The 18,848-nt window shown below is 41.6% G+C and overlaps 1 protein-coding gene across 16 annotated transcripts in view; it reads right to left on the reverse strand.

Moving 5' to 3' along the window:
• LOC105676159 (uncharacterized) overlaps positions 1-17,396 on the reverse strand; it is a 36,443-nt gene extending 19,047 nt beyond the window's left edge. For 4 of the 16 annotated variants that reach the window (XM_067355263.1, XM_067355256.1, XM_067355253.1 and 1 more), the window contains exons 1-2: positions 14,953-15,052; positions 282-592 (exon numbers count right to left, since the gene is read on the reverse strand). In XM_067355263.1, coding sequence (XP_067211364.1) covers positions 282-592; positions 14,953-14,961 — 320 coding nt within the window. In that variant the 5' untranslated portion in view covers positions 14,962-15,052. Of the gene's footprint in view, positions 1-281; positions 593-14,257; positions 14,399-14,952; positions 15,250-15,540; positions 15,737-16,827; positions 16,997-17,256 lie in introns of those variants that run through there. The other 12 variants (XM_067355265.1, XM_067355264.1, XM_067355269.1 and 9 more) reach the window with 10 other exon arrangements.
• Between the last annotated feature and the right edge of the window lie 1,452 nt (positions 17,397-18,848).

Raw genomic sequence — 18,848 nt, forward strand, 5'->3', positions numbered from 1 at the left:
GGTAGAATGAAATTACTGTTAGGAGCTACAATTATGTTACTGTTCCGCTTTCTATACTCTGTACTGTTTTATCAAATACATGCTGAAAGTATCAAAGCCAATTTTCCTTAATAATGCTCTGCGCGCTAGATCGTCTATTATCGCCGGAAATATTGAGCCTAAATTGTCAAAAGAAAGGTATCATCGTCCATCGGCTTCTTCTCCTTTCCTTCCCCTTTCTTTCGGAGTATCCAGATTAACCCAATCGCCCTCGCTTCGCCCGATAAATCGGTTTAACTTGCCTGTCGGAGGTGTCGCGCTCGAGGTCGATCATGTCGTCCGATATCGCGGAGACGCTTGTCGACGTGTTCGTAGAGGCGATGGTGACAGCGGCTGTTGCGGCGGTCGCGGCGGTGGCGGTGGTGATAGCAGCGGCCTCCGTCTGGCAGGGGCTGTCATGCGGCTGCTGGCTGCTCTGCGTGGAGGCCCCCGGGGCCGGGGGTGGACCGCCCCTAGGCCGGCATTTCGGAAAGAGTCGATTCAAGTCGGCGTTCTCCAAGATCAGACTTGTCATCGCCACGGCGCGTTCATGTCTCGCAACAGGATGTCCATTCTACGGATACAGAGAAAAATTAGAATTAGATGCGTGAGCGACGTCTCCGAGTGTTTTTATACGCTCTGTGTTACAATTGTGCAAAAAAAAAGAAAAAAAAAAATAATGTTACTTAAACAAGAAAAGTTCAGTGCGGCTTGCAAGTATAAAGTTATCTTCGCGTGGACGGAAATTGATATACCTGCTGATAACGAGTGCTTATTATTGCTAAAAAAACAAGCAACTATTTCCAGGCATTTCAAAATTGCAGTAATTCTCGATGCACACAGTGCGATATCGTAATTGGAATCGATAATCAATTTCGGATTAATCTTTCGTTCCATTCTATTTCAATTTCTGACATTTTGCAATAATCATAAGTCGATCTGATTAAAATATAAAACCCATTTTGGATTGAGCCTGATATATCTAAAAAAAAAAAAAAAAAATAGCAAGAGTTTTGTTTGGTTCAGGTTTGATCTTGCTTTAACGAGACTTTAATATACATACCCTCGTCGAGATAGATTCATATCTTATATCATATTTAACATACATAATATATAATATGTTAAAATTGTCGGCGAAGAAAAGTTGCTTTCGAACAATCTAAATGGGCCATCATCGAAATGTGCACCGTTGCGGTTTTCGAGCCACTCTTCATATACAGATGAAAAATCTCTTTCGTTTGCTCTAACGAGGTCGTACTCGCGCGAGAACAACGCGCCACTCGAGCAAGCCCGGCACTCGTGCCCGCGGCACCGCGAAAGTGTTATACTTGATACGCCGCAGTGTTGAAAAGAGCTGGAGTACCGCGTGTGGGGGCGTTCTGGCGTGAGGTCAGTGGTGTACACGGGGTGAAATACGCAGACTGTAATATGCTCGGACGAGCCGCTGGCTGACTTTCCTCGCGCGTCCAGAGTTATTCGCTATGTAAAGATATCGAGAGCTGCAATGTATTGCAGCGTTATTGCAATGTAAGCTTCGACATCGCCATTTATTTCGAAAGTATTTTACGCGGATTCCTAAAATTTTTGAACGACGGCAAAACGATCGGAATATATCAAACGAAGAATTCTTAACGATATTAACGAATGCAAAAGGTATTAATATGTTTTTGCTAATTGTACTAATATTATTATTAACATTCTGATATCTATAATTATTTCGATATCGATTATCTATTATTTTAACATTCCGCTGAACTGATATTTATATGCGTAGTTCTTCATTTTTAAATAATTTTCCAAAGATTGTGTGTTTAATTTTACATTCACGTAAAAGAAAGGAGATACAAAATATAATATGACGTGGAATGAAGCTACCATTCCGTTCGACAACCACATACCTACTGATTCCGGAGTTACTTGTGTTTCCGTACTTCGTAATTTCCGCCACCCGCGGACATTGGAATTTCTCAGTCACAGAATTAAAACATGACGTCACGCATTCCAGCTTAATTACCTCAAACTTTATTATTGATCAAAATTTCAAACAACGAGAAAAGGAAGAGAGAAAACAGGAAAAACAAAACAGCAAAACAATTTATCTATAAACAATTTTCTCCGCAAGGTTTCCTCGCATTTATTTTTGTAAAATCTAGCGAGTTTAGGAGAGAAACTACTTTTGTAGATTTTTTTCCGGACCTCGGCGTTCTCACACAAAACAGCAGTTTCAAAGAGCGTTTTCGCGAAAATTGCAGCCACTAAGAGAGTTAATCATCCCTACTTACGGCGACAATTCTCCGTCCGTGCACCCACGAATTTCTTTCATTTCATAGTAGTTGGCGTGTGTACGTACCACGCCGCGGCAAAACCGGAAATTTCTTCTTCTCGCAGAATTCGCGAGCAAACAATTATTCTGAAACTCGAGTTATTACCGGTCGCGTCGTTATGCACAGCCAACGAACCAACCTCCGTCGCGAACTTTCCGCGCCGAATTTATTGTTATGCAGTAACTCCGATGTGTAAGCGAAGTCTCGTCGGGCGCGATGAACTTTACGCTTTTAATTAACACCACTTTTCCCGCACGGGACTTATGAAAATTCCATAGACCGACGCCGACGGAGCTGCCAGCTCAGTCCGCTCTCAAGACTCGCGTAGAAGAAGCGTTATGCGCTTGGATTCGCACATAAGAGAATTGCGAATTCAGTTTGAGAAGTAGCGAGTAAACAAGAATATTTCAGTTCGTAGTCGCGCCGTTTGAAATTCCACTTCTTCTTGGGGGCGAAATCTCAGTTCGATGGAGCTGCGCACTTATAAATAAATATTGTGCTCCTCGATAAATTGCCAACGGGATTACCCGTCGCTTTTATTTCCCTCTTTTCCTCGGACATCCGCAGTGTCGAAAATTCAACGCGCCGAAATTATATCGAGTTCAATCCTCGATCGAGAGAGTACGTTCCAGTTTCGAGGACGTATATCTTGATTTATCGCACCGAAGGGAGGAGACACACACGCGCGTATGAGTCATCACACGCCGCGCAGCTTTAATTCATACGTGAGTCACTGCTGCCTTACGGATAAAAGCGAGTTTCGACCATATTTGTTGGTGTATCATAAGTCCGGCGATATATCGACTTCGCTGCGGAAGCACGTAGTTGTGCAAGGAACGGCACAACGCGGTTTCAAGCGAACGCCGGACAGGCACGCGGCATTATTAGTTTCGCATAACTGAACTCGATCTATCCTTTCCCGTTCGCTGCGGCTCGCATCCGACGTGTAATGTATTCCCGTCGGTTTTCACGTGGCATTTTCAAGTCAATGAGAATGCCACGTAGATCTGTTGCATTATATACGGAACAAATATTTTATGTATCCCCCGTACGGCTTGACACTTTTCCATTGAGAGCAAGAGAGTGCGAGTATCAACGGAAAAAAAATTGCACGCCGAGACGCGTTAATATACAATGCAAATTTTTAATTTAAATAACGTAGAATGTGTTAACGAAAACCACTTTTCTGCGAATGCACGCGGTCGTGTGATAAAAGAAATCCTACCGCGCGCTCTTCGGAGCATTCAATTCTATAGAAAAGTGTCTGGCGTTGCGTTATTTTTATATTTTTATATAGGTTATTGGAAAAAGCTAGATATTATTTTGCAAATAACGGTGACGTCGTCGTAACGCGGCCGTAAAACAATATGCAAAAAGTACCGCAAAAAGGCGCAATTTGTCATGCGATATTCGTAGATCCGCGTCGTTTTCGTGACTCGCGGCAGAACGGATTGGCTTCTCTTTCGACGACACAGCGAAACAAGCGGAGCACGCGAGCGACGCTGGCCCAAATAGCGTATAATTCGTGCCATAGAATCTAGACCTTATGCGCGTAGAACTTAGAAACGGGCATTCCGCTCCTCGACAGTGATAAAAGTTCGCTCGCCTACTTGGCGCGGATGCGGGATGAACGAACCGACGACGGTAACAGCCTCTCCTCGCCATGTAACAATGAGACCTTCATGAATCTTCCATCATATATGATGGGACGTGTTATCACCCCCGTTAGAACGGAGGAAAATTGCACTTGCGAAGCTAATTCTGCGCCAAGACAAACGTCCCTCTTCCCGCTGCACATTTTGCGCTAAATTTAGACATCTAACTGTAACTTTTAATTAACGCAACGTTCAATTCAATGTCAATAAAATTGCTCCGCATCTGTCAAACTTTTTAAAGATTTCTTACATCGCCCTCTTCTTCACGTGACTATTCCGGCACGTCGTGTTTTACAAACTTGAGAGCCGCTCTTGGGAGAAAATCATAAAAACGTAACGGTCTAATAAAGTAGAACTGTGGTTGAATAGTTTCACAAATTTATGGACCAATAGTTGCCGTAATAAAGATCCAAAACCGGCAGCAAGCCGTACGGCTCCTTTAAAAATACGGGAATGCGCTCTATAAATGGTTTCATTCCCCTCCGTTTCCCCTCCCCTATCCACAAACGTGGTCTACTGTTGCCATTAATCTACGATCTACACTTTAACGCAGGTTCCGAACCAGCGGGGGGACAACGGCATATGTATAGTCCGGCTGTCCCAGTAACTCTTCGTCGTGCGATTTCCACTGAAACTACCGCCGCTATCGACTTGCTCCTGTTTTCGAACTCCATTACAGACGCCTTTCATTGGGCAAACAAATTTCTCATAGCTCTTGCAGAGATATAGTCACTTGATTCAGAAAAAAAACCAGCGTTAACGAGGGTTGCGATTAGAATAAAGAATGTTGCGTTACCGCTCGACATGGATTTTTCCAAAGCTTCACAGACACAAATACATAGCGAATTTCCAGTTCTCTTTACTTTTCTACTTAATATCAAGTGCAGTTGAACAAAATGATTATTCGAAGCTTGCTAATCGAGACATTTAATTTCACGAGATTGAGAAATCACGGAGAAAGGCGCTCGATCTGACGTTGATGAAAAAATATACCTTCTCAAGCCGGCTATTCATTTCGTAGGTACTCTGTACATTCAACGGCGCGTTCTTACGGCTGTCTGAAAAAGTATCGCAACTCGATAACAAAATTAATGGTTTTCGCGGAACAATAGGCGCGCAAAAACGTAGTTTCTCGACGTCGCGCGCAGCGGGTCGGAGATGCCGATAAAACGGTCAAAACCTCCCGCTGGACTTACGGAAAGACATTTCTACAGCGCGAGTCTTTCAGAAGTTTCAGAATCCCGATCTAAAATTCTCTCAAGTTTCTCACGCTTGCCAGGCGCTGGGAGAAAGCGGCTCAAGACGCTCAGCCTTGTAATAATTCTGCCTTCATTGTCAGGCGGACAGAAGCGGCCGGCTCCGACGTGCGGAATATCCACCAACCGCACGAACGGCCGCAGGTAGGTTGCGCGTTTTGCGCGGTGCCTTCGTGATAAAGGTGGAATTATTTTCGCCTAGGTTGCTTGGTTAGTCGGTTGGGAGCAGCTACAGGGTGAAACCGGTGTCAGGCTCGTTCGCTCGCTTACTCGCTCACTCGCGTGGGACACCGCTGCGAGCGGGCGGTATAGCGCGCGTAAGCGTGCGAAGGAGCGAGAGGGCAGAACGGGTGGGCGCACGGAGGGTGGTCGAACACGAGGAAACGCTGGGGTGGCGAACGGGGAGGCGGACGAGAACGAGCCAGCCGACAGCGAGGGAGGGAGAGAGAAAGAGGGCGAGAGAGAAGGAACGAGGCCGAGGACGAGAGGGTGGCGAGAAGGGCGGGAACGGGAGAGGGTCTGGTCTGTGCTTCGCTGAGCGTGGAATCAATAGGGGGTCACTGGCACCAACAGATACAATCGGCACATTTTGAATCCCGCCGCGCCGCGACGCTCAACGCGCCGAGCGTCGTCGCTCCTCGTCGTCGTTGCATCGCGGTCTCTTTTCTTCGGAAGAAGAAGAAAAAGAAACGAATGTAAACGGCCGTTTTTCGAGCGGTCGGTTCCACGGCGTTTTTCTTTCCCTTTTTTTTTTCCAAAAGCGCGCGCGACAATGGCGCGCGTGGAGAGGCGCCCGAGAACCCAAGTGCCGTACCGTCGTGGCGATCGATTGTCACGGCTCGTGCCGCGAATTCGTCTGCGTTTTCCGCGCGTATCCCTCGAGTGCCGCACGTTGCAGACCAAGTTTGTTCCGACCTTTTGTAACGACCAGCGTTGACTAGGGAGGAACGCCAGCCCTTTCGAACAGTGGCGACCCGGCCACTGTGTCTTATTTCATAAAGCCGCGAGAGCGCTTTATAATATTGGACGTCGGGACGAGAAGAATATAAATTGGCACTCCGCGTTAATTCAATCGATAAACGGTAATTTTAGATTTTTTGATTTGATTTGAGATTTGTCATCAGTGAACTTATAAATGCGATTATATATATCATAAATAGATATACCATAAATTTCTACAACACGATCAAAACGTTTTCTAATCACAATTTTATTATTATAAATTTAATAATTTTGTCGGATAACTTTTTAAGTAAAAAAAAATTTTATTATTAATGAATTAACAGCCACGTAATAATACACGCTCGACGTTATTACATCCCGAGTATAAATGCAATCGACATTTTTAAATATTGATGCTCATCAACTATTAAAAGCACCATCGACACTTCCAAGAGATATCGATGTAAAATATTGACATTTCCAAGACGCCGACGGATCAAAGTATTTATATATGTTCCACGTATCAATACGTACGGCATATGAACGCATCCGCTGCACACTTGGACCGCGTGGGATTCACAGATGATGCGAGCTCGTAAACGTTTGGGCACGAGCCAATGTACAACGTGCTTTAATTTATGTGGCACTGCTCTAGTCGCGAAGGTCTCTCCCTCACGATTGTCTGCGGGATGCGTTGCAATTATTGCGATCGCATTAACCTTGTTTTCGGGTTTCCCCGTATGTGGACTCGGATTACGATGAAAGTATATAACGTTGGGTTCTTACAAAACCAGAATCGATCGTTAGCCCGTCCGTATTGTCCGCTAAACGTGCACGCGAGCACCCATTTAGAAACCTCCTTGCCAAACTCAAGATCGATTCGTCTAAGCGAAAAATTAAGAGGCGTCATTTATATCTTTCGAATTTTTCATTCTCGAAATAAAACGTCAGCTTAGTCTCGAATTCTTTAATTAAAACCTTTATCAAACTTTATGTTTCTACGCTGCGATAATAAAATATACTCTTTAATCGATCGCACTCGGCAGAGACAACAGTTGTGCAAGCGCTAAGTAGCAATCGAACTTAATTGGTGTATACTCGTTGACCCAACAAATTAGGCCGGAGCGCTACAAGCCGATAATCAAACGGCTTTCTTTATTGATGTTTACTCGTTTTTATCTTTAGCAATGTTTTACAGCGAGCTTTAAAAAAAAAAAAACCTAGCAGCATGACAAAAAGCGCCGAATATCGTTTCTTTTTAATAAAAATAAAAATTTCTGGTTAGAAATACTTAGCATATCGCGAATTTTTTATGAAAAACTAAAACTCGTGTCACATCGTTATTATTCCGAATATATATATATATCGTTCCTTTTTACCAAAGCCGAATGTGCAATATCGGGGAGTGAAATTATAGGCAATGCACAGCGAGGGATGCAGATGTGTAGCTCTTCCCTATTGCGCTATCTCGATCTCGATTCTCCGCATTGCGATTCTGTAAAAAGCCGCGCGGTTGGCTCTCTCCTCGGATTTCTACAAATCCAATGAATTTCAAATAATCCCGCATCTCATAGGCACTTAAGATTATTGACATTCGCCGTGGCGACGTCTGAAATGCCCGACGCGTTTCCATAATCCGATTCAATTAAAAAGAGGAAAGGCGAGGAAGAAAGAGAGAGACAGCGAGAGAATCGGATCAATTTCGCGAGGGCGCGGGGCGAATGGCCCATAATTTTATGCTCGTTATCCCGTCGAAGGAGAGCTTTGATTTATCAAAGGAAAAGTTTTCGCGCGCGAGAAAGAAAAAGGATTATAATTAGCCGGCTCCGATAACCAACGTAGACATCGGTCGATTTTATTGATGTTAACTTAATGGCGCGGCAGATTCGTTGGCACCTGCGGTCTAATAGCTATTTGTGCCTCTTGTTTAATTTCCTATTTATATTTCCAATCAAGTATATATAAAGTACAACGTACGTCTATATAAAACATTATTATTGAATCGCCGAGCGTCCTTTCGGCCACAGATAATGCAAGATTGACTTAAGAAAACGCACTTTTAATTTTAATTTTAACTTTAATTCTCTGTTGATTAACACAAATTGAATAAATTTTCATTTTCATTATTAAACGTCTTAGCTGTTAAGTCTGTTGGGTTCTCTCAAGATAGAGCGTAATTAAAATTCAGCGAGGCGCGTGGTATCATTTTACGTGTATCGACATCGTCAAACAGTGAATTTGTTCCGTCCCCGCGCTCTAACTGCGCCATTGAATTAACTCACGGAGTTTTTATGGAGTCTCATAGAGTATCGGGCCTTTGATAATAATGCTACGGATCTAATGGCTTTAATTTAAAAGATCGCGCTCCACTCCGACGTATATTGTCGGATCGCAGCGAGTAATGGGCACGCTTCATACGCGGCACGTCTCGCGGTGAGATATCGCCGACGCTCCGGCACAAATTAAAGGGATAAATAATAATAAAGGAGAGAGAGAATGAGATAGAGGAAAGAAATGAGAAGAGCGGAAGAAAGGGGAAAATGAAGGAAGAAATTTGATAGTGTCGACCTACTGACTCTCTCTCTCTCTCTCTCTGTCATTTCCCGCCTTCAATTTGAGAGAATGTCATCTTGGAGTAGTAATTCTTAAGTTTTTTTTTTTACACGCGAATAAATTTTTATACATTAAAATAAATGTGATCAAAACGAAACATTATATCTCACATCGTTATTTATTTAACAAAATCTCTTCCAACAAGACGAGAAATGCTATGAATATATAGAAATAGACTGAAAAATTTAATTGCATGTATTCCAAGTTGACATTATTTCTAGAATATTGTCAATTAATATTTAGGACAGAGCAAATAATGGAAGATCTATTTTGAAAAAACTCTTGTCAAAAAAGCTAAGTATTAACTCACAGTTTGTTTTTTCAGGAATTATGATACAGATTATCTTGTATAGCCTGATTTAGAAATATACTGTTTCGATCGATATCGCCATTTAAGACAACGTTAAGTGCAAAGCGCTGTGCGAACAAATCTTATAGATTTAAGAGATAGCTCTTTCTCGCGATACTCGCGTCGCCTTGTAATGTATGGTTTATAACAGCGATGTGAAAGAGAGAGATAGAGATATATATATATATAGAGAGAAAGAGAGAGAAAGAGAGAGAGAGAGTTACGCTCTCCTTACATTTCTCGTGTCATTCGGCTCGCCGCCATCGTCGACGGTCAACAGATCAATACAACCAGCGGTCTCTTTGGAAAAACGAAATTCAAACGATGTAAATGTCGGTTACTCGTCGATGTTACACGGCAGGATGCGCCAACGGCGATCGATCGATCCGGAATCTCAATGGACGGGTAAGCGCTTCCTATTTTTAGCGACCGAATGTCGCGCTAGATTTCAGCCCGTGTTCACGTCGACGCGTTATCAAACCAACTTCTTGTCACCTAATTATCACGCAAATACAGCGATTTTTCTGTCGATCCTTCCTCCGTAGTTTCCTTCATTACGCGGACATAACGATTTGAGATTTGGATCCCGAGATAAAATGAAATTTTTTACCCTTTGGATAATTCTGCTACACTTTAAACACGATAAATTCGTATGGACAGCCGATATTTCAGTAATGATTCTGTACACACTCGTGTTGTTAATGACTGCGTGAATTTAAATTTTATGTAACTCAGTGGCGGAACCGTATTTTGAAATTTCACATTTATGAAATGGATATAATGGATTCTGAATTAAGTTCCTGCATTAATCGAAAATGTGAAGAGAGCGGCGCGAGTTATTCCTCTCCAATCAATTTTATTCAATTATATTAATGTCACACCTACGAATTTTGCATTAGCGCAGTCAGTCCGGTTCTCAATTGTCATAAAATTCGGACCTTTTTACGTTCTCTACGCCAGATTATTTTTATCTATCAATTTGCTAATCGCACAATTCCACTATCCTCCCTGTTACGTTCGCAATTACGGTCGATGTAGTTTGTACGTGTTAATACGTCCCTGACTATATCGAACATCGATACGAGGCTGATGATTCACATCTACGAATTGCGGGGAAAAGACGAGACATCCCCTTAGCCCTATTCTCATTTTGCGTTTACGCTCCGGCGAGCGGAAATACCTCGAGCATCGAAATAAAAAGCCGAAGGATTTTAATCACTTGGCCGTCCGCCGCGTCAGCTGTTCCTTTTATTTAGAAGATAATACAGTTTGGTAAAAAAAACCGTAGACATAATACAGCTAAAATTCTTAAAAATCCTAGTTACACGTGTTTAGAAAAAGATATATCTAGACAATTTTAATCCAAAAATTTATTCAAAGTTTTCAGATTATTTGTAAAAATCGCTCTTAATTCGAGAACATTACGAATGTGAATTTGTTTTATTTTTTAAAAAAAGAAAAAAAATACTAAGCAACGGAATAAATGTATTAAGCAATTTTTTGTTACAGTGATTTCTGGCGTCTTTTATCCAGCTATTTTCGAGATAATTTAAAAGATGACATATTTTTTGTGTCGCTTGGTTTTTTCTAGATCGAAGATATGTAAATGCATAATTTCAAATTCACATTTTTGTCCTATGCAACACGCCAATTTTTTTGTGCTTATTGTTGGCGACCGAAACGCGACGATACATTTTTTCGTATCTGCAGTGTCGAAAACTAAATTTACTGTACGAAAATTATGCTAGTTTTATATTACAGTTACAATTCTGCTCGTGCATGTGTCTCATAATCTCCGTACAATGAAAACTCGCAGTGGACGATTATTTATGTCCAGCGAGTGGAAAAGCACGTGAATAAACTCGTTGAAACAAAAGGTAAGGTATTAACGACGCGATTAATTCACCCGAGAGTATTTTTCCGCGGAATTGTGATTCTCGCGTTTAAAGCGACGCCGAATTCAGGCACCAAGCAAGATGAGAAACTATGTTGCAGATATATGTATAAACTTGACTAAATTATATAAAATTGAGAAAATATTAAAAATTTTAACATGTAAAATATGAAAGAAGAATCTTTGATATATGAATAGAAAAATACTTCTTCTAATTTTGCGATTTACAGATTTTTACTTATCAAGATATTAACAAGTCTTTCGAAAACAAGTTTCCTTCAAAATAATCACTCGTCTCTCAATTCTTTCCGGTTCATTATTGCTATTGTTACATCCATTCAATATCTATGTCGCGTAGGTGATTTCCGGTCTGATTAAATATCTCATGGACGTTTCTACGCGCGTGTCACAACGTATTGTCAGCCCATCGCATCTTGGCGGTGTTATTGACAATGCCCGATGCATGCAGCATCCCCTTTAGTAGAGCGATACAGCGCGCGCGACGCCGCCCTAGCTTCATCCCCCAACGGCCCTGTCCGACCACCATCGCGTATTTTTAGCGGTAACGTACAGAGCGAAGCCCAATCTCCCTCTCTCTCTCTGCCTTTTAGCAAGACACGCTTCTAACGATGTTTTCCCGCGAAGAAATGCAAAGCCGATGCAAACTAGATGCAGAGAGTGCTCCGCGATACTTGCCCGCCATTTCGAACCAGGTCGGGGTCAAACTAGAAAGGCGAAATTTTTACGATAGCTCAATCCCCTCAGTCCTCCTTTCTTTTAAAGCTCTCGAAATAAACGTTCACAGCATGTGCGCGTCACGAGTATCGCACAAATTGTATTCTTCATATTCTGTACTTTAATTCGTATTTATTTGTATAATTTGTTATCAACAGTGATACATTCCTGAAATAACGGTATTTCTCAAAGAAGAATAGCACTTTACTGTTACTGAAACGTCGAGGCTATAATACTTTCGAAATAGAAAACGATTAAAGTTAATCGTAATGGCTAAAGTTCGGCCGTTTTCCAGCACGGTGGAATGGTAAAATAGTACAATAGCGTGTATGCCACGTGTGTGCCACCTCTTTTCTCGACATCGATAGAGAGATCGCGTACGTAGCGACAGTAAGATTGTCTGCATTGGAGTCTGCTGCCGGAGTAAGTGCATTGAAATATGTAATAACATTGTTGCAAGACTTACGGGACAGAATGTTATTACGCTGCAAGGAGCCAGCTGTCACGCGACACGGGGGTTTCTTTTCTCCCTCACGGATTTACTGCTATTTCATGTCTTGCGAGTTCTTACGTGCGGTAAAGAATTAATGGAAAGAATTCACGGGCGTTAAGACCCGAGGAAAAGGACATGAGCGACGGGGTGGGAGCTCGCGCGGTGACCATTTATTTTACTCGATTCTAAAATACGGATTGCTCTACGGAGATAAAAGAACGAGCGCTCGAAGCGACGTTAAGATCGAGCCCCTTTTTCGCGCGCGCGTTAAGATCGACGAGATTAGAGACATACGACTCGTCTGGGAGAGGTGAACGCGCCGTTACGATAGCGACGATATATATATATATATATATATATATATATACGTATGTGTATATATATATATCGCCACTGGAGTTACTCGAAAATTCACGGACGGTCTGATATTCCACGAGCACCTGTCGGCAACACACCGCGAAAAACAAGTATGTCGAAGGGAATCGACAGGAAGTCATGCCGGTAGATAGCGAATATCGAATATTCCAAAAATCGGTGATCGGTGTTTTAAAACTATGAGTCTCCCACTCTCTCTCTCTCTCTCTCTCTCTCTCTCTCTCTATCTCTATCTCTTTCTACTACTTTCCAATGAACGATTTTACTTCAAAATGCAGTTAAAAATTTTTTAGATCGAATTCTATTATAACAATTTAACAATTATATTCGTTACATATCCTACTCTATTATATTTATTGCAAAAATTATATCTCATCACGATTGTTATATAGAATTTTTTGAACTCGAAGCCTTGGAGATTTTCCGTGGCTATTGTTAACGGTCTGTCTCGCAGGAGGATTTTATTCGCCGGTAACTTGAAATTTTTTCGTTAATCTCACCGGTGGATTTTGTTCTAGAAACTGAAACTCACCGGTAAACGCAACATTTGTGAATTTTATTTTGCGAGAACTGCTCTCTAAAGTTAAACCCTCATTGTGCATATCTCTAGCCCAGTAGTGAGTAGAAATGCAGCTAAACAGTCCAGGCGATTAAATCAAGGGCGGATCTATGCGAAAGCTAACAAAACTTAATATTATGTGCTTTATATAGAACTATAATTATTTGAGAACTTCCAGAATGCTGGATATAAAAATGCTACTTTATTCCTCATATAAAGCTTCGAAGCCTCATCTAGCAATCTGCCTCCTTTGTGTGAAAGATTGCTAAAAGTTGCGTGCCTCAAAGCATTAATCAAACTCGATTGTCATAGTAGAGGATGTTTGCCTTGGTTTTTTTGTATCTGTTAAAATTAGACGGTCAATAAACTGTGCACGGGTACGATATATACGGTGTCGTGTGTACTTTGGAAAGATTAGCGTGCGTTTGAAAGAAAAAAAGGGGAGTTGGGAATGTTAGTGAGAGATAAAGAAGAAGAGTTATAGCGTTCTTGATTCGAGCAATCCGCTCCGACAGCAATAATATCAAGTCTTCATCAACATGTTCACGATTACACATGCTAGATATATTTTTAATCTGTTATTTTATTTTAATTCATCTACTGCATTTTATATATAATTTGCAATTCAACTCAGATTCAAAGACATTTCCACGTTACGTAAATAATTTGGAACACATATTCATGTATAAAATAAAATCAATCACTTGTGAAATTAAAAGATTTTTAAGTGATCAAAATTGTGAGATTAAATTTTCGATAAACATGTATTTAATGTTAAATAAAATATTGCACATTTAAATATCGCATTAATAAACAATTTAATTATAACAGAACATTAAACAATTGAGTTCTGAAAGTTAAATCAACAAAAACAAACACCAAACTCTAAACGATATTCTTGTGCAAGATCCATATTCGTGCGTTAATCCGATTTTCTCTCGACAACCGATCTTACTGCTGCCGATACGATTCGGATCGAGAACGCTATCGGGCAGAAGATAAAGCGAGACACAGCGTTAAAGAGTTTCAAGTACTGCTACATACCTATCTTCAACGTTCCGGCTGTCCGATCGCAGAGTCGCGGAGTCGCGGCGAGCGATTCATTCGTCGCTCGTATCTATAGCTAGGAACGATCGCATCGCGGTGCTATCGCAGACGCTCGTCGACGTGCGCTCGACGTGAGACCTATGTGAGAAACGACACAGAAAACCCGCGTGAATCCCCCGTGTAAGTGTGTACGCTCGGCCCATCGCCGATCGTTGCATGTCGCGGGCGCCGCGGAATCGGGAACGCAAAATCGATCGGCCGTCCGTATGCGTGTACGTATACAATATATATATATATATATATATATATATATATATATATATATATATATATATATATATATACACTATATATATGATACGTATCTCTATCTTCGTCTATACGTGTGCGTTATGTATTTGCATTCGCACCGAGCATCCAATGAACGGCAGGACGCACGAACCATCACCGGAAAGCGTTTCTACGTTTTACGTTTACGGAAGGCCAATAGCGGAAAAGGATAGATTGAGTGACTCGCTTGTCACTCGATAGAAAGAAAGAAAAAAAAGAGAGGGAGAAAGAGAGATCGGCTGAATAAATAACCGAGTAAAACGCTACTTGACTTGTTTCTCTATCAACTTCCAGTGTATTCAACATAAAGTCGACTTTACGCAAAGCCAGTAGGTGGACAAGTCGAGTAACGAGTGCTTTACCTGTCTCATTCGCGAAAGATTGGTGGAACAGCTAATCGAGGAGGAAAACGCTTGACTTGTTTCTCCGCCAGCCTTGTGTATATTCAACTTAATGTCGCGTTTACACAAAACCGATAGGAAGGCAGACAGCGAGTAACTTTGTTATCTCGCTTGATAAAGAGACAGAAAAGATAAACGCGCGCTACTTGACTTGCTTTCTCGAGCCAGCTTCGTATATCTCTTCAAAAAGTTGCGATATCGGATTAACAAGTCAGAATTTATAGAGCCGAACAAACGAGACGTGTTGCAAGTTCCTTGCTCAGCTTTTTGCATTAAATGCTTTTGTTAAGTAAGAAAAACAAACATCCTATTATTCTCAAAGTTTTCTTCCTATTGATTCTGTGTGAGAAAAATTTAACATCAAGCTGAAAACACACAAAGTTAGTGGAAAAGGCAAATCAAGCGCAAAGCGTTACCTTCATTGTAATTTATCGAAAGAAATGTACAAAATTCCTTTCATTCACTCGGTTTTTAATTCGTATTTCCGATGCGATGTTCGTTTGAAACAAAAACAAGAGACGTATAATTAGCGGCAAATTATTCGCTTACCTTCTCATTTATCTTTTAGCCGCAAACTAAAACAAATAACTCGCCATCTGACTCGCTCCATTGCTGGCCTCGTACAACAAATTCGACATTGTAATAAACGTGTGTTCGAACGCAACCTCGTGCCGGTCTCAAATATCAGATGGAAGCTGTCAAATCCAAGTCACATCGATCGTATCCGGTGTAAAACTATTTTAGCCTGAAAACATGGACGTGTATTATCGCGTAAGAAAAAATTGAGAAAAAAATTGCGATAATTACTGACCGCGCCGTCGAATTCTCGAATCGCTTCGATACGAGTCTCGTCACGTTCGTCTACATTCCGGAAAGCGGACGCGGGAGAGAATTATAAGGAACGATCGAATTTCGCAAAGATTCAAACTCGCTGCGAGTCGCTGCTCGCTCTTCTCTGACGCATTCGTACAGAATCCGACGACACATGCGCATGCATCCCGAAGGGTAAGAGAGGGTAACCACATTCAAGCATTCGCATATTCGACGCGCGTATCTGATGCGTATTCAGACGCTACCTCGCATCGGACCTGCCAAAATATGACCGCATGACTGTCGTCGTCCGAAGACACGCATACTACCTAACCGTTAATCACGCAGAACGGAACGGCGATGACGCGCGCGACCTCGTGTCCCTCGCCGCGCCGCGACGCGGCCGTCGGGGTGATTCCCGACGATCAATCGGACGCGCGGAAGGCGTGCGAGGACGTCGTCGAGGATTGGCCTCTGCGGGCAATCTGCGACGCGCGTCGTCATCGCCGCGCTTTGATGTATCTCGCGGCCTCCCTCGTGCGAATCTCCAAGATTGGTTCGCAAGCGAATCGACAACGTGCGTCGTCGTCGTCGCGTTATCGTGTCTACGATATCTCGGGCAAGGAATCTTGCCCACGGAAGTGAGGGAGACAGTCTCGAGAGCAGACGTTTGCATACTTTCTCGGGGCGACGCTTCGTATTTTTCTCGCCCCCGCGCGATCGCGGTTTTCTCTCGTGCAGGTTGCACGACGTGGTATCGCGGTGTCGGGGTGGCAGGCGGGCGGATCGATCCGCGGACTCGCGTGCGTCTCGCCTTGGCATCACGACGAACGTCCGGAGCGTTTCCTTTAACGCGACGTTGTTCTATAACCACCGACCGCGACGCCGTCGTCGCCACCTCGCTCGCGCTCCACCTTCCTTCTCTTTACGCCGCCTCCACCGCCACCACCGTCACCACCGACACTTCCCTTTATACTTGACGTTCGTTCCTCGCTGCTCTCGACGCTCGTCGCTGGTGATAATTACCTTTTGTTATCGCGTTGCGCGTTCAAGGCATACACTGGTCACTGTATTAAGGCACGGTGCACTTGCGTCCGCAATCCTCGGGGCCCGCAAAACTAGCCGCGATAATCCGGAAGCGCGAGCGCGAGTCACACAGATCGTACCGAGGGTGGCCGGGCACTGAACGGCTAGATGGCGCTCACACTCGCGCGCCACCACCTATCGCCAAAACCACCATCGCACCACCTTTACCCCGTTACTAGTACTATGCATTACCCGCCCGCTCGCCCCTCGGGTTTCTCAACCCGCGCTATCGCCGTTCGCGAGGAGGGTGCTCGACACCGTCCCCGATTTCTTCCATGGGCGCCGAGAGAAATTTATGCAACCGGCCATATGGCGTAATTCTTTTTGCGAAAATTGTCTAGTTGATATCAAGCATGAAAAATCACTTACCAAATAAATAATAATGATCGAAATTCACGAATCTGCTGGCTTCACATGCTGTTTAACCCCATATTGCGTTGCATACTTTCTAAATTTTTCAATTTCTGTGTCGCAATCATTTACCATTAAAATAAACGTATAAAGATAATGATTTTGTTCAATGGATTTCGCATCTAAAAATTACACAGTATGAGATATATCCGTTTCCGAAATAGATAAGCAAGAGAAATAATATAACCCAGATTTACGCAAATCTAATATTAGAAGATTATCGATGTTATCACTTACACAGTTTTGCATTTCGCTTTTCTTTAAAATTCGCATCTATCTATTTAAAAAGATCGCTATTGTCCACAAGCTGTTAAATGACAGTGATTGGATGCATATATGATAGCTCGAGATGTGTTACTCCATCGCTGTTCAATAACGAAGCACGTCGCGCGGGACACGTAATATCATAATAAAATTTGTACCACATACGGGTAGTTGAGTATGCGTATCCACTTCCTAGATTATTTTTCAAGCTCTTCCATATACTTTTATATGATATTGATTATCATATTTTCACGTTATGTTGGTATACATAACATCCGTTCGTAAAAATAATAGTTCTAGCAACTTAAAAAGAAAAAGTATAAATAAAATTTATATATACATATTATAAATGTACCACCTATTTTTGCATATGCAAACTCTATAATGCTTGTTCATATTATATATTTTTAATTTATATTTTCACTTATAGTTTCTTTTATGTACAAATCTTTCTTTTTTGCATTATATTTATAACAAAGTTTTTACTGCAATTTCCGGAATAATAGTAGAAAAGATTATGCTAAAACGCATTCTTTTGTATTTGCCAAACGAATTTATACCCGTTTCATTAGCAACTCCAATTTTCGATGTAACGAGGGAGACGCTGTAATGACAGAAATAACATTGGTTTCTATGCGCTGCGAGTATATTTTCAGTAAAAATAAATTAGTACCGCGGACACTGCACTTGCGGCAAAAATCGATAATTGGTGACGAGATAACATTTCCGAAATTGCAGTCACTCACGTCGTAAATTACGTTTTCTCCCTAATTCACGAATAATATAATTTCTCAATAATAACCTCGCGGTTATAATCGAGTTATAATAAATGAAATATCCAAATAAATAAAGCGTAATAAAAAGATAGTCGTAATAAGTATTTAGCATTTTAATAAAAATCTTTCATAACATAAAATGTTTTAAAAATGAAAAAGAGTTATAGAGTTTTTTGTTCATAATAAAATAGTAAGATAATTATATATATGTAATGTATTTAATTATATACATATTCTTCATATATTATTATATATGTAATATAAAATTTACATTACTTACGCTACATATTTGAGACATTTTTCATTCCTTTGGTACAGCAAATTTTTATTTTTTCATAAAAAATTGTGTACTATTATGTTATATAAAAAATGTACAAAAGGTTATGTTTTCATATTTCGACAAAAGTTGGTACTGACGTCATCTAGCAGTAAAACATTAATACTGCAATGTTAAGATGCGACGCATCGTCGCTAGATAGCGTTTAATGTTTCTTCTAATGTAACGATAAA

Source organism: Linepithema humile, chromosome 5 (assembly GCF_040581485.1).
Source record: "Linepithema humile isolate Giens D197 chromosome 5, Lhum_UNIL_v1.0, whole genome shotgun sequence".
Taxonomy (NCBI): Eukaryota; Metazoa; Arthropoda; class Insecta; order Hymenoptera; family Formicidae; genus Linepithema; species Linepithema humile.